Consider the following 22035-nt stretch of genomic DNA (forward strand, 5'->3'; position numbering starts at 1 on the left):
ATTTGTTTCTAGTCTGGTAGGTTTGGTTATCTTCTCATCTAGTGTTGAAGTTGAGAGTTTCAGAGTTTCCAACCAGTTCAACGTGTGGACCACGGTCTCACATCTTCTGGTATGATATGTTAACCTCTCTGCGCACCGAGCCCGTTAGCGGGATTAAATTCGACAACATACGCTGATCGCTACATAAATAGTCATATTAAATATTCATGAAAATACAAGTGTCTCACATGTTTCGAAAGCCTAAAATCTTGCTAATCCAACTGCGTTGTCAGATTTAAAAAAGGATTTACTGCGAAAGAATACGATGCGATTATCTGACGATAGAGCCCCATAAAAAACAACTATTTTAACCAGCACGGGAGTAACAAGATCACAAACTGCAATAAAATAAATTGTTTACCTTTGACGATCTTCCTCTGTTTGCAATCCCAATGCTCATTGGTCTTTTGTTTGATAAAATCCATTTTTATAGCCTAACACGAAACATTTTTTGACCCGCTTGTGTCGTGAATTCCGTCTCATTCCATTTTCGACGACACATTTTATGTAAATACACACACTAAACGTGACTTTTCCAGTCATATTTGGTTTCATTGCAATCAACTGGTTTGTTTGTAACACAACCAAACCTGATGGGTCATTTCGCGGGACGTATTGACTGAAAGAAACCGATTTGAAGACAACAAGTAATGACATGATTGTGCATGAATGATATGACCGCTGTTTCATTGATTGACTGTATTTTAACCAGTTGGATTTAGGGGGCGCTATTTTAATTTTTGGGTGAAAAACGTTCCCGTTTTAAACAAGATATTTTGTCACAAAAAGATGCTCGACTATGCATATAATTGACAACTTTGGAAAGAAGACACTCTGACGTTTCCAAAACTGCAAAGATATTGTCTGTGAGTGCCACAGAACTGATGTTACCGGCGAAACCCAGATAAAAATCCAACCAGGAAGTGCCACATTTTTTGAAACCGCCTCATGCCAATGACTCCTTTATATGGCTGTGAATGAGCTACGAATGAGCTTACGTTTTCCACATTTTCCCCAAGGTGTCTGCATTGTGACATCTTTTTAGGCATTTCCCTTGAAGAATGGCTGTAAGGGACCATATATGGCATGTGGTCACATGGTGTCTCCCGCAGAAAACCTTGCGTAAAATACTGAGGTAGCCATTTTTCCAATCGCTTCTTATGAAAAACCAACTGCCTCGACGGATATATTATCGAATATATTTGTTAAAAACACCTTAAGGATGGATCCTAAACAACGTTTGCCGTGTTTCTGTCGATATTATGGAGCAAATTTTGAAAAAAGTTTGGCGTTATAGTTGTAGCATTTTAGGGTCGATTTCTCAGCCAAGCATGATGAACAAACGGGAGCTATTTCGCCTACAAAAATAATATTTTTGGAAAAAAGGAACATTTGCTATCTAACTGAGAGTCTCCTGAGTGAAAACATCTGAAGTTCTTCAAAGGTAAATTATTTAATTATGTTGCTTTTCTTATTTTCGTGAAAATGTTGCCTGCTGCCAGCAGAGCCTAGCATAGCATTATGCCATGATAAACTTACACAACTGCTTGTCTAGCGTTGGCTGTAATGCATATTTTGAAAATCTGAGATGACAGTGTTGTTAAAAAAAGGCTAAGCTTGTTTGAATATATTTATTTCATGAATAGGAAAAGTTTATAGGGGTATTTATGTCTGTTGCGTTATGCTAATGTGTTTGAGGCTATGATTACGCTCCCGGATACGGGTTTGCTCGTCGCAAAAGGTTAACCCAATGACCACTGATTGTCTTGCAATCTAGCTGGGTAGGTAGCCAATGAGCTGAGGTAAACAGCAATATGTAATGGTTATGTGTTGGAAGACCAACCCATGTAGTAAACTCCGGCATAAAGAGGGTCATTCGCCATTGAAGATTCATACTGGAAGGAGCGCATGTTACGCACAGCACTATTTGGCAAAGGATATGCATATTCTTGGTTTCATTTGAAAGAACACAATAGATCTGGTTTAGATAATACAATGAAAAGAACCATACTTTTTTTTATTGTTGTATCATCATCTTTAAAATGAACAAGATAAAACAAACATTCAGATAGGATGATGGGGACAATTTCAGTGAAAAACATAAGAGGGCAGCAGTACTTGCAAAGTTTCAGAATGATAACTTCCAAATGAGCCAGGTGTCCCACACAAGTAGCCCAAATGTACCCAAGTGGCCAAATTCGTGAGGTTATACATTTTGAATGGAATAACTATATACAAAATACCAAAATGGTATTCTAACACACCCCCCCCAAAAAATGGAGAAAAAACATGAAAAAATTTACAAAATTTACAAAATAACAGTTTCAATATTTGGAAGACCCTCAGTCCTCTAGACAATATTGTGCTGCTGATGCCAGGTGCCATAGCAGTCTCTTTCTGCTGTAAAGCAGAGGGTCACCAAGCATGTGGTGCAGGTGATGGGGGACTTAATTTTGCAAAGAACACAGCGACGCCTCCATGCTGTGCCCTTTTGGCCCTGAGGCACATCCGTGCCTGCAGAAATAAATTTGGGCAGATGAACACCACTTGTGGCAGGAGCAGAAGGGACAGAGGTAGAGGGGCCAGAACGTGGTGCAGTGGTGCTGTAGCCAGCAAGCTCCTTGATGAGCAGCTCTCTGAAGGCTAGCTGTGAGATGGGGGGGCTTTACCCAGCTCTTAGGCATTTCCTTGTGTAGGATGAATGCATTCACCCCAGCAATGTCGATGAAATGATAAAAGAATGTCTTGTACCATTTCATCATCTTATGGAGAACATTGTAATAGCCTATCAGCGCATCTGACAGGTCCACACCTCCCATGCTCTTGTTTTTGCAGTCCATGCCCCAGTAGCGCTGAGACAGGTGTCCGGCTGGATGAACCAGCTTCAGTGGGGGATGGACACCTTGGCACTGGGGGCTCCCATTCGGAGTCAGTGTCACTGTGAAAGAAAATGTTCAGTTAGAATAGTTTCACATATGAGCCCTGTATTAACAGGTATAATAAAAAAAAATATATGGAGAGTACAGGGAACATAAGGTTGAATATATTATTATAGACCTGCTAGATCTACTGTCTCATTTATAATATGACAGACCAGCTAGATCTACTGTCTATTTTATATTATCACATTTCAGCTAGATCTACTGTCTTTATTATATTACAACAGACCAGCTGCATGTACTGGCTCCATTTCACTTTGGCCATTGTTGTGGGCCTGCCCTCCCCTCAACAGCCTCAAATAGGATATTTCATGTGGGGGTGGGGTGGGGTGGAGCGGCAGACACACGCATCTCGGCCATGCTCCCTCTAATCCACAATATGTATATATGCACACACAAACATAGGCTATGGGTCATACACATACAGTGGGGCAAAAAAGTATTTAGTCAGCCACCAATTGTGCAAGTTCTCCCACTTAAAAAGATGAGAGGCCTGTAATTTTCATCATAGGTACAATTCAACTATGACAGACAAAATGAGAAAAAAAATCTGGAAAATCACATTGTAGGATTTTTAATTTATTTATTTGTAAATTATGGTGGAAAATAAGTATTTGGTCACCTACAAACAAGCCAGATTTCTGGCTCTCACAGACCTGTAACTTCTTCTTTAAGAGGCTCCTCTGTCCTCCACTCGTTACCTGTATTAATGGCACCTGTTTGAACTTGTTATCAGTATAAAAGACACCTGTCCGCAACCTCAGTCATATTCCAAACTCCACTATGGCCAAGACCAAAGAGCTGTCAAAGGACACCAGAAACAAAATTGTAGACCTGCACCAGGCTGGGAAGACTGAATCTGCAATAGGTAAGCAGCTTGGTTTGAAGAAATGGACTGTGGGAGCAATTATTAGGAAATGGAAGACATACAAGACCACTGATAATCTCCCTCGATCTGGGGCTCCACGCAAGATCTCACCCTGTGGGGTCAAAATGATCACAAGAACGGTGAGCAAAAATCCCAGAACCACACGGGGGGACCTAGTGAATGACCTGCAAAGAGTAACAAAGCCTACCATCAATAACACACTACGCCGCCAGGGACTCAAATCCTGCAGTGCCAGACGTGTCCCCCTGCTTAAGCCAGTACATGTCCAGGCCCGTCTGAAGTTTGCTAGAGAGCATTTGGATGATCCAGAAGAAGATTGGGAGAATGTCATATGGTCAGATGAAACCAAAACAGAACGTTTTGGTAAAAACTCAACTCGTTGTGTTTGGAGGACAAAGATTCCTCCAGTTGCATCCAAAGAACACCATACCTACCGTGATGCATGGGGGTGGAAACATCATGCTTTGGGGCTGTTTTTCTGCAAAGGGACCAGGACGACTGATCCGTGTAAAGGAAAGAATGAATGGGGCCATGTATCGTGAGATTTTGAGTGAAAACCTCCTTCCATCAGTAAGGGCATTGAAGATGAAACGTGGCTGGGTCTTTTAGCATGACAATGATCCCAAACACACCGCCCGGGCAACGAAGGAGTGGCTTCGTAAGAAGCATTTCAAGGTCCTGGAGTGGCCTAGCCAGTCTCCAGATCTCAACCCCATAGAAAATCTTTGGAGGGAGTTGAAAGTCCGTGTTGCCCAGCAACAGCCCCAAAACATCACTGCTCTAGAGGAGATCTGCATGGAGGAATGGGCCAAAATACCAGCAACAGTGTGTGAAAACCTTCTGAAGACTTACAGAAAACGTTTGACCTCTGTCATTGCCAACAAAGGGTATATAACAAAGTATTGAGAGAAACTTTTGTTATTGACCAAATACTTATTTTCCACCATATTTTGCAAATCAATTCATAAAAAATCCTACAATGTGATTTTCTGGATTTTCTTTCTCATTTTGTCTGTCATAGTTGAAGTGTACCTATGATGAAAAATACAGGCCTCTCTCATCTTTTTAAGTGGGAGAACTTGCACAATTGGTGGCTGACTAAATACTTTTTTGCCCCACTCTATTTACTTAACAAACAGTAAGATATCTGTCCTGCTAATGCTGTGTTTTATGGTCTTCACTCTAGCACCCTGCAGCTAGTCTGGGTGTTGTGGACATGGGTTTTGCTAGAGATAGCTGGAGCTGACAATTAATTGACATTATGATAAAACCTACAGATGGCATTCCAGTGACAGGATGTGGGGTGGTTGTACCTGGGATGGAGAGGAGTAGAACAATGACTCATAGTTTCCCAGATGCCAGGAAGATGAGACAAAGTAAAACACCATCCTGTGTAGATAACCAAGGTGGCTTATGGGAAGGTTAGAAATGACTGACTAAGCAATCTTGGTATCAGCTATATAAAAACTGAGCGTGGTCTGTAAAGTCTAGGCTCTCAGCCTAACAGTCAGAACAAGACTGACAGGCTGACGGTCTCATTATTGCAATAGCTAAATCGATATTAAATAAAGATTTTTTTTTTTTTAAATGACCAAGTCTCTCTCAGTACTGAATTTCCACAACAACATATATTTTCTCAACGGGTTATTGTCAATAATATCAAAGGCTGCACTGAAATCTAAGTACAGGTCAATTTATTTCAACCAATCATTAGTCATTTGTGCCCTTCTCTATACGCATGCTGAAAGTCTGTGGTTAATTTGTCTACAGAGAAATAGCATTGTATTTGGTCAAACAGATTGCTCAGAGCTGGCAGCAAGCTGATAGGTCTGCTGTTGGAACCAGTAAAGGCCGCTTTACCACTCTTGGGTAGCAGAATGACTTTGGCTTCCCTCCAGGCCTGAGGACAAATACATTCCTCTAGCCTCAGATTAAAGACATGACAGGAGTGGCTATAGAGTCAATTACCATCCTCAGGAGATTTCCATCTAAGTTGTCAATGTCAGGAGGTTTGTCATTATTAATCTCTAACAATAATTTTCCACCTCTTCCACACTAAATCCTAACATACAATGCTTTTCTATCATTATTGTTTTTTTTTATGCATGAGTACTGTCATGACTGTCCTGTGAGGTTCAGAATGGTCAGATCAGACTGATGGGAGGGGGACAGTAACCAGGCCTCTCTCCCACAAAGAGGAGAGGGAGAGCTGCTGGAGGGTGACCTTCACACCATGTCGTAAATCAAGCAGGAGAGAATTATCTGGCTCTCTAGTATTGGGATCGGAATTTCTTTGTCTAGAGAGACTTTTGCCAACCAAAAACTCTAATGTTATAAAATGTAACTTTGGAACAAATATTTCTAACATCCGAAAGTGGGAAATGGTCAGAGATGGTCTATGGAACATTAATGTCTATTTTGTGATGTAATTAAAAATGGTATAGTGAAAATACTGTAACTTGGAAAGTGTACACACTGTCAAGTTTACCTCCAATATGTGGTGTAGACTGATGGTTCCCAAACTTTTTATAGTCCCGTACCCCTTCTAACATTCAACCTCCTGCTGCATACCCCCTCTAGCACCAGGGTCAGCATACTCTCAAATGTTGTTTTTTGCCATCATTGTAAGCCTGCCACACACACACTATACGATATATTTATTAAACATAAGAATGAATGTGAGTAGGTAGATAGCCTAGTGATTAGCGTTGGGCCAGTAACCGAAAGGTTGCTAGATCAAAACCCCGAGCTGACAAGGTAAATAGCTGTTGTTCTGACACAGAACAAGGCAGTTAGCCCATTGTTCCTAGGCCATCATTGTAAATAAGAATTTGTTCTTAACTGACTTGCCTGGTTAAATAAACGTTAAATTAAAAAAAACATTTGTTCATCAAAAATTGTGAATAACTCACCACAGGTTAATGAGAAGGGTGAGCTTGAAATGATGCACATAACTCTGCATTGTTGTATTGGAGAGTCTTAAATCCTTTTCCACATAGTCTGTGCCTGTATTTAATTTTCATGCCAGTGAGGGCAGAGAATCCACTCTCACATACGTACGTGGTTGCAAAGGACAACAGTGTCTTATTATGGGGGGGGAGTGGTGAGAGTAGTAGAGACATACCAGTATAGAGGGATAGGCCAAAAAAGTGATAAGTTTCACAAAGATTGGATTTTAGCATTTATAGCAATGGTAACCAACTGTACTGCAGGGATGAAATGGAAGTCACAGAAAATTGAGGTTGTGGTGGCAACTGCAGAGAGGTATTTGGGTGTGCGAGACATGACATCACAGTTACAGGGTTAAGTGTGTTAAGTGGTGACGTCCCATCCTTTCAGGATGATGGCATGAAGTAGGAATACATGTCATTAGTGGAGTAGGGTGGTGTTAATTTTATTTTATATAATTTTGAAATTAGTGAGTGTAGTGTTAGATGGTAGGGTATTTATTTAGTAAATGTTTATTTTTGAAGCAAAGTATACGGGAGTTGTACTCTAGTCTAGTGGGTGGTGGTAATGCAACAAATAGGATACTAACCGCTATTAAACCTCATAGAAGAAGATGTAGTAGTTGGGCGTGACAGTTCAAGTGTGCCTAGGATGTGGAGTCTCATTGAAATAGAGTAGGTTGTCTACATGGGTGGAGAATCACGTGGCAGTTAACTTTTAATATGAAATGAACTTAAATATGATTAGACTGTAGTTTACTACAGTGTAAATAAATATTGATAATGAAAAGAAGTGAAGGGCCCTCATGCGTCTAAGTGCAATGAGTCGGAGTGCAATCAAAAACTGTAATCATCATTTTTAATTAGTATGGAGTACCAATTTATTTGTCTCCGCCTGCAAATTGTCCTCCTAAAGGGTAGGTTATAACGTATAGGTGTCGCTGTCATCAGTGTCGCTGTCATCATTCTTGCTGCTTCCAGTTCAGTAGCCATACCTACGACATCAGTGGCGCGTGTGGTCTCAATTAAACACAGTAGGCTATATCCTATGTATACATGGGCAGAGAAGCACGGGGCAGTTATCTTTCCAAGAAAATGTACATCCTAAATGGGCCTATGATTAGGTTTACTACATTGCCTAGATATAGTCCTACATTTTGATCACCCATTTTTTTACCTGTCTGAAAAAACTCCTACAAGCTAGGCTATAAAAATAGCTCAAGGGAAAGTGTAAGTCTCTCCTACTCTGCTCTCTTCAAACTACATCTAGGCTGATATAGCCCAGTAATACAATGTTAGGGCCATGTGAGAATGTCTGGTAATTTAACCTATTTCTTAAGTTATTTTAAATTGCTGGGACCACGGCTGGCAAGTGAGCTGCGTCACATGTGCCTAAAATAACATTGCTGGACTGTTGTTGTGTTTGGCTGAGAGTCGGACATAAAGCCAGCAGGGGTGGACGGGATGAAGAAGTCGATCCTGCAAAGACCTCTACTGTGCACCCTGACAGTGAAACCTGTAACGTTAGAGCTGTTTATTACTGATGGGGTCAATGTCAAAAGTAAGGAATTAGCTTTGGAAACTGACAGATCAATACCCAGCTAGCGATGAGGAATCGGCCCAGAAGCAGCCGAACTGATTGAATCGGGTGCCGGACTCGGCCCGGAATCAAAATGAATGACTTCCCAAGTACATTGTGCCATTTCCGTCTCCCAGAATTCAGCCGACTTTGCCGGCATTTTACCAGAATCCCCCCAGAAGTGGCCGTATACAAAATTACCAGATTTTGACATTTTAAATATTACTATTATACATAGAAATTATACCCATCCAAAGTTTTGAATGCTGATCAATTGCCTTCAACAATGTATCAAAACACGACTTAAACAGGAAAGACTCTTAAAGAATTTAATCTCAATGTTAATTCAAAAAAATGTATCACAAACAATGAGAAGTAGGTCTGGTCACTTCTCACCCGCTCTCTCCCTTTTCTCCCTCCATCTCTGTCAGGGGCTAGCTGCATCCATCGTTTAATCTATTTTCTATTTTTTTTTTAATGTAATTTATGTATTTGCTGTATCTCCACATCAGGAACTTCAGAATGGCTGCAACGCACAGCGCCTTTGTAAATATCAGAAAGAGAGAAAAAATGAACTTCCCAGTTGACAATCAAATTGACACGCTGGCCTGTTTTTATTTAAATAACCACTTTATGCCTCTCTGCCCCATGCAGTGGCCTTGAAAGCAAACTTACCGATAACAACACTTTTTAAGGCAAGAGGTGCAAAACCCTGTTTACCATTGGCCCCTCTCCAAAACATAATCAATGCAATCACATTATAGATCAGGTGTGGGCAACTTTGATGTTGGTGGTGGCCACAATATGGAGCTGACATGTAACACTTACGATCACACACTGGCTGCTGCTGTTGTTGAATGTTTGGCTCAATCCTTGTTGGCCGATCAGAATTCCCAGGTGTCTCTCTTCTGTCGTCTGGAGGTCTGCTAACTGGTGCAGGTGAGAAACCCTTAAGAGGTGTTTGACTGGCCCTTGCTTGAAAACTTTTCCATTGGCTCCTCATCCTCAGTTTCAGTAGCACTGAATATTTGCGTATTTGTGCTCCTGTTGTTAAACACATAAGGTTATTGAAGTCATAAGAACAACCAGTGAAGTTAACATATGTTGGATATTTAGGCCATGCAATGAGAATTCTATATTTTTTTTAATTATATTTGTTATACCTTCCTTTTCTCTTCATATATGCGGGGCGGTCATCCTCCTCCTCTGTCTGAAGATCAGATTGGACCACAGCCATAGGAAGCTTACGGTGAGCCTCTTCATATGTGTCTGTAAGGGAATATGAATGTACTGTTTAGATTGCGGATACATATTGTTGTCTCAGGAGGTTGATGTCAGTTATAAATAGTTGACTGCAAATATAACATTAACTCACCTCTAGTGTACCTGATGTTCACAGCAAACAAATCCCATGTTTCGTCAGGTGCTTCTTGACGCTTCACTGCCCTTGTGAGGCGTCCTGTGGATGTATAAGGGGGCCAGTAGCTCATGCCATCCTGGACCAATGATGAAGGCACAACTTCGGTCTCCTTCTCCACGGATATAAAGTCCACAATGTGAAACACGCTGTGTGAATTGAGAATGAATATGCATCATTTTCAGTATTGAAAGTAAGACTCTGATAAGAGGACTTGCTCTGCTGACCAGCCCAAACACAGGCTGTGGTGTTGATTGGAACTGCTGAGCCTCACTAATTCTGAATGTCTCACATTTAGACCACGACATTGTGTATTTGTGTCATGGCCATTTTTTTTAGACATGTTTTACTTTACCATGCTAGTTTATGACCTATGTATGATCACAGGTTTGTAGTGTACAGTTGAAGTCGGAAGTTTACATACGCCTTAGCTAACTACATTTAAACTCAGTTTTCACAATTCCTGACATATTTAAACCTAGTCAAAATTCCCTGTCTTAGGTCAGTTAGGATCACCACTTTATTTTAAGAATGTGAAATGTTTGAATAATTGTAGAGAGAATGATTTTTTTATTTCAGCTTTTATTTCTTTCATCACGTTCCCAGTGGGTCAGAAGTTTACATGGACTCAATTAGTATTTGGGAGCATTGCCTTTAAATTGTTTAACTTAGGTCAAATGTTTCGGGTAGCCTTCCACAAGCTTCTCACAATAAGTTGGGTGAATTTTGGCCCATTCCTCCTGACAGAGCTGGTGTAACTGAGTCAGGTTTGTAGGCATCCTTGCTCGTACACGCTTTTTCAGTTCTGCCCACAAATTTTCTATAGGATTGAGTTCAGGGCTTTATGGTGGCCACTCCAATACCTTGACTTTGTTGTCCTTCAGACATTTTGCCACAACTTTGGAAGTATGCTTGGGGTCATTGTCCATTTGGAAGACCATTTGCGACCAAGCTTTAACTTCCTAACTGATGTCTTGAGATGTTGCTTCAATATATCCACATAATTTTCCCACCTCATGATGCCATCTATTTTGTGAAGTGCACCAGCACCAACACAACATGATGCTGCCACTCCTGTGCTTCACGGTTGGGATGTTGTTCTTCGGCTTGCAAGCCTCCCACTTTTTCCTCCAAACATAATGATGGTAATTATGGCAAAACAGTTCTATTTTATTTCATCAGACCAGAGGATATTTCTCAAAAAATTACGATCTTTGCCCCCATGTGCAGTTGTAAACTGGCTTTTTTAACGGCGGTTTTGGAGCAATGGCTTCTTCCTTGCTGAGTGGCCTTTCAGGTTATGTCGATATGGGACTTGTTTTACTGTGGATATCGATATTTTTGTACCTGTTTCCTCCAGCATCTTCACATGGTTCTTTGCTGTTGTTCTGGAATAGATTTTCACTTTTAGCACCAAAGTACGATCATCTCTAGGAGTCAGAACTCGTCTCCTTCCTGAGCTGTATGATGGCTTTGTGGTCCCATGGTGTTTATACTTGCGTACTATTGTTTGTACAGATGGACGTGGTACCTTCAGGTGTTTGGAAATTGTTCCCAAGGATGAACCAGATTTGTGGAGGTCTACAATTTATTTTCTGAGGTCTTGGCTGATTTTTTTATTTATTTGCCCATAATGTCAAGCAAAGAGGCACTGAGTTTGAAGGGAGGCCTTGAAATACATCCACAAGTACACCTCCAATTGACTCAAATTATGCCAATTAGCATATCAGAAGCTTCTAAAGCCATGACATCCTTTTCTGGAATCTTCTAAGTGTATGTAAACTTCCTACTTCAACTATATGCATATTACTTAATATTTCAATATGATATGAATGATGTAGTGCTCATTACTTTAGACACAAATTCATGCACTTTAAAAGACACATTTGTATTTAGAATAGTTTGAATCAGGGGCGTGGCCATAATATTTTTTTTTGGATAGGCCTCGAAATTTTGGATAGGCATTTTTTTCTACTTGTTTATTAGATTTATTTTGCGATATACGGTATATTATTTCATAAAACAATCATTTTATACTAGTGCATAGTACTTGGAGTAACCTCGTTACATATACAAATATTTACCTATCCCACCATATTAAAATAAGACAGCAACTTTAGACCAGTTGCCAACAACATAAAACTCATCTTCAGATGCACTTTAACCCCAATGGGCAAACAAGCCTATATTTGATGTTACCATTTATACCACGGCGGGCAGTAGTACTATAAAAAGGTACCTTTAGCAGACGTATCGTAAGGCGTGACCTTCATCACGAGGCGCAGACGGCGAGGCTTTTAGTGGAATATGGCGACGATTTCATCATAATCCAATGTATCTGTCAGTTGACGCTCAAAAGACAGCAAACTGAAGTGGTTCAGCCGGGCGCTTGTCATTGATTGTGTGAAGACAATTTTTGTTTATCCTAGTTGTTGTTGAGAAAAGTCTCTCCACACTGCATGATGTCATTGGAAGTGTGACAATGATCCTTAACAGAGAGTTTATATTAGGGAAAATATCATCAGGGCAGCTGTCAAGTACACTCATTATGGGAGGAAAGTCACTTTTTCCCATGTTCATTTTGCGACTCATCTGCTGAATAAAAACTGTGAATTCAGCATCCTGATCGCATGTGGTCTTCAGCTGCTCTTTAAGGCCGCAGGTTTGGGATTCTTTGGAAAAGGAGGCTGCCACTTGCATGATCCCATATGTGTCTTCTTGAAATCTTGAGTTTAACTCCAGAATCTGTCTGTCTAGAATATTGTTCCAAAGTTGCCTCAGGTCAGTGTCACTCTTGAATCTGGATGTTTTCCCTAATGAAGTTGTGACTATACTGTCTGCCAATTTTACAGGCAGTTTTCACTGCCTGATGCACTCACATCCCAATTACTAATATCATGTTTAATCATCATCTCTTCAGTTAGCTTGAGAACCTTATCAAAGTCTCCCCCTGAGTTCTCTGAATGTAGAAAAGCTGCTTTTGAGGATTTCAATTAAACCGACACAGTCCGTCACAGATAATGTAGAGCTTTGTAACCCCTTCGTAGCAAAATCCCTAGTGTCAAACCATTTACTAAACGTGACTAACAGGGATAAAGACTTCTTGTTCTGGATTTGTTGTAAGAGGGCTTCGAATTTGGTTTGTCCACAAGCCTCTGAAAAATCTGCAAGAACCTCTAAAATGACATCTAGCAGTAACAGCCCTTTACTCACAGACCCTGATTTTGACTCCACCGTACATCTGTGGATCTTTCCAGCTCGATACACGGCCTATCGGGATGCAACTCTTTCTGTACTTCCATGAATTGAGCATGTTTGTGGGATCCACTCATAAATGTGTGTAGCTGGCTTACTGTGCCAAAAACAGTACTTGCGTGTCCCGACTCTTTTGCCGCGGTGCACAGAACCAAATTCAAACCATGCGGGTTGCAATGCACATATACGGCTTGCTTAAATGTTTGCTTTAGTATGACATGTACCCCTCTGTTCCCTGACATGACTGAAGCACCATCGAAACAAAAACCCACACGCAGAGTGGGATCCAACTCCAGGGGTTGCAACACTTTTTCTGAGAAATTCCTTGTGCAGACAAATCAGCGGTTTCCATAAACCCAACAGCTCTTTCTTTAATCATCCCCGCATGAATGTATCGAATGCACACAGCAATAAGTTCTCGTTTAGGTTGATGTTTATGTTCATCTGCTAGTATGGCAAAATACGTGGAAGGCGCAGAATGAACTTCATCTTTTATCCTGCACAGTAACAATGATGCTGCACACTCCAGCAACTCATTCTGAATTTCTGGGCTCATAAGCATGGCATTGCGAGGTAGCTCATTAAGCCTGTTTTGTATTTCTGAGTCATACTTTGAGATGAAATTGAAGATTTCTAAAAAGTTACCTTTGTTGATTGCCTCTACGGTTTCTCTATGCCCTCTGAGTGGAATATCCATGACCACTTTAACATGTGCACAGTTTCATTCTATAAAATCCATGTTTGCATCACCATGTATTTGGTTCAACACAGTCCTATGACTTCTATGACTTTCTATCCTGGCACCACCTGTTAATGTCTTATTCCGGAAGCTATTGGTAGATTGATCCAATTATTTTCTGGTACACACTATTTTTCCTCCAGACGTCTTTTTTGAAAAACCTAGCGATCGACATCTGGTTTGCCATTGCTAGAACTACTAAATGACCTTAGCTGGTGAGTCAATTTGAGTAAGCTAGCATGGTAGAGCTTGTTAGCTTATGCACTAAAAAGTGACATTGCCAGGTTGTTCAGGTAAACCACTGTATGATTTTTTTTTAAATGTAACCAATAGTCGGAAGCCAACTTGATTGTCGTTGACTATTTCTTTTGTTACATTATATTAAAATTACCCATAAAAAAATAAATCTCACATGCATTTCTTTTAAAAATGTAATAAAATAAATTAAAATGAATTGAATAATATTACACTTTTTGGTGCTTGGCCTGAGATCAAACTGGGTAGGCCACGGTCACACAAAATACTTATTATTAGCTGGCTAGCTATTTTGTTTCCGTCTTGAGTTCCCGTCACAGTTGGAATACCAAGCGCCTCATTAACTTGTGTGCGGGTAGACAGGTTGAAGTAGATCTGCTCGAGCGCAGGTGGTGGTCCAACGTGGATGTTTAAACTCAACAAATAATAATGGACTACTGAGGTATACACGTCCAAGCATAAATGCATGATTCAAGATACAGTGGCTTGCGAAAGTATTCACCCCCCTTGGCATTTCTCCAATTCCCAATTCTAGAATTACATTTTTTTTTTTTTTTTTGGGGGGGGGGGGTGTGTATCATTTGATATACACAACATGCCTACCACTTAGAAAATGCAAAGTATTTGTTATTGTGAAACAAGAAATAAGACAAAAAAACTGAACTTGAGCGTGCATAACTATTCACCTCCGCAAAGTCAATACTTTGTAAAGCCACCTTTTGCAGCAATTACAGCTGCAAGTATCTTGGGGATTGTCTCTCTAAACTAACTTGGCACATCTGGCCACTGGGATTTTTGCCCATTCTTCAAGGCAAAACTGCTCCAGTTTCTTCAAGTTGGATGAGTTCTGCTGGTCTACAGCAATATTTAAGTCATACCACAGATTCTCAATTGGATTGAGGTCTGGGCTTTGACTAGGTCATTCCAAAACATTTAAATGTTTCCCCTTAAACCACTTGAGTGTTGCTTTAGCAGTATGCCTAGGGTTATTGCCCTGCAGGAAGGTGAACCTCCGTCCCAGTCTCAAATCTCTGGAAGACAAACAGGTTTCCTCATGAATTTCCCTGTATTTAGCGCCATCCATCATTCCTTCAATTCTGACCAGTTTCTCAGTCCCTGCTGATGAAAACATCCCCACAGCATGATGCTGCCACCACCATGCTTCACTGTGGGGATGATGTTCTTTGGGTGATGAGAGGTGTTGGATTTGAGCCAGACATAGCATTTTCCTTGATGGCCAAAAAGCTTAATTTTAGTCTCATCTGACCAGAATACCTTCTTCCATGTGTTTGGGGAGTCTCCCACATACCTTTTGGCCTACACCAAACGTGTTTGCTAATTTTCTTCTTTAATAAGCAATGGCTTTTTTTCTGGCCAGACCTCCATAAGCCCAGCTTGTGGAGTGTATGGCTTAAAATGGTCCTATGGACAGATACTCCAGTCTCCGCTGTGGAGCTTTGCAGCTTCTTCGGGGTTATCTTTGGTCTCTTTGTTGCCTCTCTGATTAATGCCCTTCTTGCATGGTCTGTGAGTTTTGGTGGGTGGTACTCTCTTGGCAGGTTTGTTGTGGTGCCATATTCTTTCCATTTTTTAACAATGGATTTAATAGTGCCCGGTGGGATGTTCAAAGTCTCTGATATGTTTTATTCACCCAACCCTGATCTGTACCTTCTCCACATGTCACACCCTGACCATAGTTTGCTTTGTATGTTTCTGTGTTTTGGTTGGTCAGGGTGTGAGCTGGGTGGGCATTCTATGTTACATGTCTAGTTTGTCTAGTTCTATGTTTGGCCTGATATGGTTCTCAATCAGAGGCAGGTGTTCGTCATTGTCTCTGATTGGGAACCATATTTAGGTAGCCTGTTTGGTGTTGGGTTTTGTGGGTGATTGTCCTTGTAACTGTCTAGTGTTAGTTTGCACCAGTTTAGGCTGTTTCGGTTTTCACATTACGTTGATTGTTTTTGTATTGATTCGTGTTAACTTTGTTTTTATTAAACATGAATCTCAATAGCTACGCCGCATTTTGGTCCTCTGATCCTTCTCGCCTCTCCTCTTCAGATGAAGAGGAGGAAGACCGTTACACCACAACTTTGTCCCTGACCTGTTTGGAGAGCTCCTTGGTCTTCATGATGCCGCTTTCTTGGTGGTGCCCCTTGCTTAGTGGTGTGAAAGACTCTGGGGCCTTTCAGAACAGGTGTATATATACTGAGACTATGTGACACTTAAATAAAGTCCACTTGTGTGCAATCTAACTAATTATGTGACTTCTGAAGGTAACAGATCTTATTTAGGGTCTTCATAGCAAAGGGGGTGAATACATATGCCTTACACCCCTTTTCATTTTCTTTAACAAGTAATTTTTTTCAATTCACTGTCACGTTCTGACCTTAGTTCTTTTGTTATGTCTTTGTTTTAGGTTGGTCAGGGCGGTGAATTGGGGTGGGTTGTCTGTTTGTTTTTCTATGTTGTGTTTTGCGTTTGGCCTGGTATGGTTCTCAATCAGAGGCAGGTTCGTTAGTTGTCTCTGATTGAGAATCATACTTAGGTAGCCTTTTCCCACCTGTCTGGTGTGGGTGATTATTTTCTGTTAAGTGTTTTTTCAGCACCATACAGGACTGTTCATTTGTCGTTTTATTGTTTTGTTTCAGTGTTCAATTACTTTATTAAAGAATATGGACACTTACCATGCTGCGCAATTAAAGAATCACCCACCAACCAAGGACCAAGCAGCGTGGTAACGGGCAGCGGCAGAAATCTCAAGACTCCTGGACATTGGAGGAGATTTTGAACGGAGAAGGACCCTGGGCACAGGCTGGGGGATATCGCCGCCCCAAGGCAGAGCTGGAGGCAGCGAAAGCTGAGCGGCGGTGGTATGAGGAGGCAGCACGGCAGCGCGGCTGGGACGAGAGGCAGCCCCAAAGATTTCTTGGGGGTGGGCACAGGGGGAGTGTGGCGAAGTTAGGTAGGAGACCTGCGGCAACTCCCCGTGGAGAGAGGTGGACCGGGCAGGCACAGTGTTATGCCGTGAGGCGCACTACATCATTACATCCCATTACATCGCAGCGCCCCGTATCGGCCGGGCTAGAGTGGGCATCGAGTCAGGTGCCATGAAGCCGGCTCAGCGCATCTGGTCTCCAGTGCGCCTCCACGGTCCGGTCTATCCAGTGCCTGTCAGAGTCTCCCGTCTGTCCTGAGCTGCCGGAGTCTCCCGTCTGTCCTGAGCTGCCGGAGTCTCCCGTCTGTCCTGAGCTGCCGGAGTCTCCCGTCTGTCCTGAGCTGCCGGAGTCTCCCGTCTGTCCTGAGCTGCCGGAGTCTCCCGTCTGTCCTGAGCTGCCGGAGCCGTCCGTTACTCCGGCGCTGCCAGGATCGCCCTTCACTCCGGGGGTGCCGGAGTCTCCCGCCTGTCCGGTGCTGCCGGAATCTTCCGTCCATTCGGGACCCGTTGCTAGGGTCCCCAGTCCGAGGTCGGCGGCAAGGGTCGCCACTCGAAAGGCGCCACGGATGCGGGTTAAGAGGCGGAGAAAGACTATGGTGGAGTGGGGTCCACGTCCCACGCCAGAGCCGCCACCGCGGACAGACACCCACCCAGACCCTCCCCTAGGAGGTCAGGGTGTGAGTTGTGGTGGGTTGTCTATGTTCGTTTTTCTATGTTGTGTTTTGCGTTTGACCTGGTATGGTTCTCAATCAGAGGCAGGTGTCGTTAGTTGTCTCTGATTGAGAATCATACTTAGGTAGCCTTTTCCCACCTGTGTTTCGTGGGTGATTATTTTCTGTTCAGTGTTTTTTCAGCACCATACAGGACTGTTCGTTTGTCGTTTTATTGTTTTGTTCCAGTGTTCAATTACTTTATTTAAGAATATGGACACTTACCACCCTGCGCATTGGTCCTCCTCTTCTTCCACCTACGACAGCCGTTACATTCACTTCACCAATTTGGACTATTTTGTACATGTCCATTACATGAAATCCAAATAAAAATCTATTTAAATTACAGGTTGTAAAGCAACAAAATAGGAAAAACGCCAAGGGGGATGGATACTTTTGCAAGGCACTGTTTTTTGATGTGTAACCTAATCCTGCGATTGTCATGAATTTTGGGTTGACAATTAGTCTATAGTTGCTATATTTTCCTGTCAAAATAGGACTCCAGAATTTCCAGAAGTATTTTATTTCCCAATAGAGATGAATCACACGCACACTAATATGAGAGGCTAATTAATTTGGGGTTCAACACCTCAAGAAGTGGAAACTCAAAACACATTTAGTTTCATGTTTAGCTGGATATTGATATAAATTAAAAACATACCCACAGAGAGCTGAGACCCCCCTGTTTTACAGGGACGAATGGATGAAGCTTCCAAAGCGGTGTTTTTCCCACAATTGCATTTTGAAATGGGAGTGGCTCGCTCACAGCATCAGGTCCTAGTGAGGTCACAGAGGCAGGGCAGACACTTCCATTACAGGAATCATGAGGATAATGCACATTACTGTTTAACCAAATAATGGTTTTAGCCACCCAAGGAATAGGACGTTTTAAGTGAGTTGACAATGTTGAATGTGTTTATAGTCAGCCTTTCCATTTTTTTTTTACAATCCATGATCTTGTCTGTCAAACTGATGACAGAGTCGGAGCAGGTCTCTTTGTTGAGGCCGTATCTGAGTTTTTCAATGTGAGTTTGGTGACCTCAGTTCAGCCTGTGATAAAACCGGGCTGGTCCATATTGGTAAGGGGACCAGCCGTTGCCCACTGATCAGCCAAAGGCTCATTATAGATTACTATAACAGAAATTGTGCAAATGTTTTTTAATCGTATCCGTTCCATGGCACCCATTTCATTGTTTTATTGTTATATAAAAAATATTATTTTTGTGTGTGTCAATTTCCACCAACCCACCAACAAAAAAATGGTCCAGCCCATCTGTCATTTGCCAGAATTGCAAGATGGCCAATCCACCTCCGCGAATTGCTAGGGAGCTTTTGAGGTCCAAAAGTCACTGCAAGGTAGAAATGACCCTGATGGTAGAAATGTGTTCAACATTCACTGAAGTAGCTAGCAAGTTTATTAGCTTGATAGCTACAGTATTTGCCTTGGTAACCAAACAAACAGACTTGTTAGCTTTACTAACCAAACCATCAGTACTCCTACAGTAGCTTGCTGTTATGAAAATCAAATTCAACGATGCTAAAAATGTTTTCAGTGCGACATATGCTTCCAAAAGCAGCTCAAACATAGAATATGTCGTATATTAGAAAACTGGTTTGGAAAAATCTGCAATCTGATTGGCTTAAATTGGACCCCAAGCCTTCGATAATTCCCTGATATCTGCACTGTCTGAGGTAGTCAATCACTCACTGAAGTAGTACGTGATGTCAAAGTATCAACATGCCAACTCCAAGCTTTGAACAAAACAAAACACATGGCACACACAATCTCTCACCGCAGAACCATAACCAGTTGTAAACACAAACTTCAATGAAGGTTATTTTAAAAGACTAATCTAACATTCCCACACCCCAATAACATTGTCGCAGAGGTGGACTTGCTAGCTAGCTACAATATTTGAGTACCTGTATCTCAGCTGTTTTCTAATAAAACAACTCAGCTAGTGAAATCATTTGCAACACTAGCCAGGTTTCCATCTAACCTTTGTTAGGAAGTAAGTACATGTCAGATAAAAGAAGTGTCACGACAGGCCTGATGGAAATTTTTCGGGAAATGTTCCAAATGTAGACAAAACAAAATACCCTAGCCAGGAAGCATTCGGGGCTCGAACCATCATGTTTATAATACATACTACTATTGTTGTTCCATTTATTTCTACTTTTTTAAATTGTGAGGAGCTGGTAATGGAGAAATCTGCAGTGTACTGCGAGAAGCTCCTGAGCCTGACTGGTGTCCTTGAGCAGGAACAAATGGAATATGTTTGCTCCAATCCTTCCCATCAGCTCCTGTAAATACTGAATACTGATTTGTATTGAGTCTGTAGTGTTTACCCTTACTCTGTTATGTGTGTTTAGCCCTGTTTAGATCTCCTGTATATTAATTTCATATCTGAAATGACCATGACTTGTACAATACCAAGTGTATTATCACTGTAATGGTTTGTAGACCTAGAGTTTAGAGAGAAAGAAATAAAAGCTGCACAGGTGGATTACAGTAAAATGCAGACAAGGATGTATGTCCTAACTACACTTTTCATAATGTGACACCCATATCACATCACAGGTTCATGAGAGTTTGATTAGTTGTGGTTGTTATCACTTAATGTCAATATTGCATGACGATGATCATACCTTTTTTTACGAGCATTATTAATGGTGGTCATTTTTTGTTACCTTACCCAGAGATCTGTAGCCCATGAAAATCCCTTTAGATTGATGTTCAGACCTAACCTATTGAGTTCATTACATCGTTCTGTAATATTTTCCATGATATGCAGGTGCAGTGTTGAATATAATTGAGGTATCCCTAATTGTGACAATGCTGCTTTCATCTAACTAACGCTCTGTTTACAGATGTCTGGGAAGGAGTGTGGTGATCTGGGTAGTCAGGATACCTGGCTTGATAAGGCTGAGACATGCCTCCGTATGGGACTGAAATTGATGCTGGAAAAGAGGCTGAACCAAGCTCCTAAATTCAGGTTCGCTGGAGAGCAGGTAAGGCTCCTGATTTAGGTCCTGGAGAGTTTCTGGGTTGTGCAGGCTGTCAATAAATCAGTAAATCACCTGATTTAAACTCCTAAAGGTCCAGAGACCGACACACCATCTTGATGAGTTTGATATTTGAATCAGGTGTGGTACTGCAGGGCATGGTCAAAAGCCTGCACACTCAGGCCTTTAAAAGCCATAGTGTACAGTGTTCTACCCTCTGCTGTGACGAAAGCAGACTTCTAGATGTCACTGACTCAATGTGCTGTCTGTCTTTCAGAGGGGTGGTGGAGCATGTGCATGCAGCCAGCCCTGTCGAGCCCCATCCAACCAGTCAGTGGAGAAGCTCATGGCTGCCTTTGACACCCTGAGAGAGACCGCCAGTGAGTTCCTCTGGCCACAGAGAGCAGGCTGCTGAGGTCAGACACAACATCATAGCATGATCTGATCCAATTTGGGATTAATAATGTTCATGTATGAATTTATTCATCCTATCTGCAGTTCCTCTGTTGGTCTGCTTCAAATCATTCACAACATGTGTTCTACTTCGTAAGATACTGGCTAAACATTTTGACAATAAGGAGGGGAAACGACACCACATGATGGCTGGCTACTCCTTCATAAAGCAGGCCGGCTCCACACAGGAACATGTGGTGCTGAACGCCCAAAGCCTGTTCCCCTCACAAGAGGTTTTAAGCTAATACTGCATATCTTCCCAACACCAGCCTTCAAGTGAGAGGATTACAAACATAACATACAGTACCATACAGTTAAACTCTTAGGTAATACTTTGGACTTGTTTATAAAAGCTGTTGTAATTGTACTAAAGATCACCACCAGTTGGTGGTGTCAAGTTATTCTGTTAGATTCTGATCTAAGGATGGCATGTGCATGAAACAGAAAACAGAACACATTTTTGGAACAATATCTCAGCAGTGTTCTTCATTGTAATAGAGTTTGAGTTAATAAGTGTGCAAATCCCATTTTGCTTGGCTGTTAGAGAGCCAAAACTCTGGTTTGAGGAAATCTGTTCTGGAACTAAAAGCATTTGCAGATGGCTAACAAATTACACTCTATTTAGGGAGTAACTGAACATGTTGATAGGGGTGGGTAATTAGATTTGGTTGTGAAAAGTCCATATATGGCTTGTTGTCAGAAAGTCTGATTCGCTGCTTGGACACCTGTCAAGCCAGGGCTGCCAAGGCCAAACCAGTGCTGCTAAATAATTTATTGACTTGAATTTGCCTTATGTTTTACTACGGATTTTGTTTGATTCTAGAACAAGGAACTCTTAAAAAGTAGAGAATCATTCATTAAAAATGGGATA

The 22035-nt window shown here is 41.6% G+C and overlaps 1 protein-coding gene across 1 annotated transcript in view; it reads left to right on the forward strand.

Annotated features, from left to right (window-relative positions):
* Positions 1-22035, forward strand: part of LOC149985614 (uncharacterized) — a 37732-nt gene that overhangs the window by 4747 nt on the left and 10950 nt on the right. The window contains exons 5-6 of the mRNA XM_090184538.1: positions 20577-20717; positions 20989-21091. Of these exons, the coding sequence (XP_090040664.1) occupies positions 20577-20717; positions 20989-21091 (244 nt within the window). The remainder of the gene's footprint in view (positions 1-20576; positions 20718-20988; positions 21092-22035) is intronic.

The sequence above is a fragment of the Oncorhynchus mykiss genome, chromosome 1 (genome assembly GCF_057628025.1).
Source record: "Oncorhynchus mykiss isolate SJ-2025 chromosome 1, ASM5762802v1, whole genome shotgun sequence".
Classification (NCBI taxonomy): domain Eukaryota; kingdom Metazoa; phylum Chordata; class Actinopteri; order Salmoniformes; family Salmonidae; genus Oncorhynchus; species Oncorhynchus mykiss.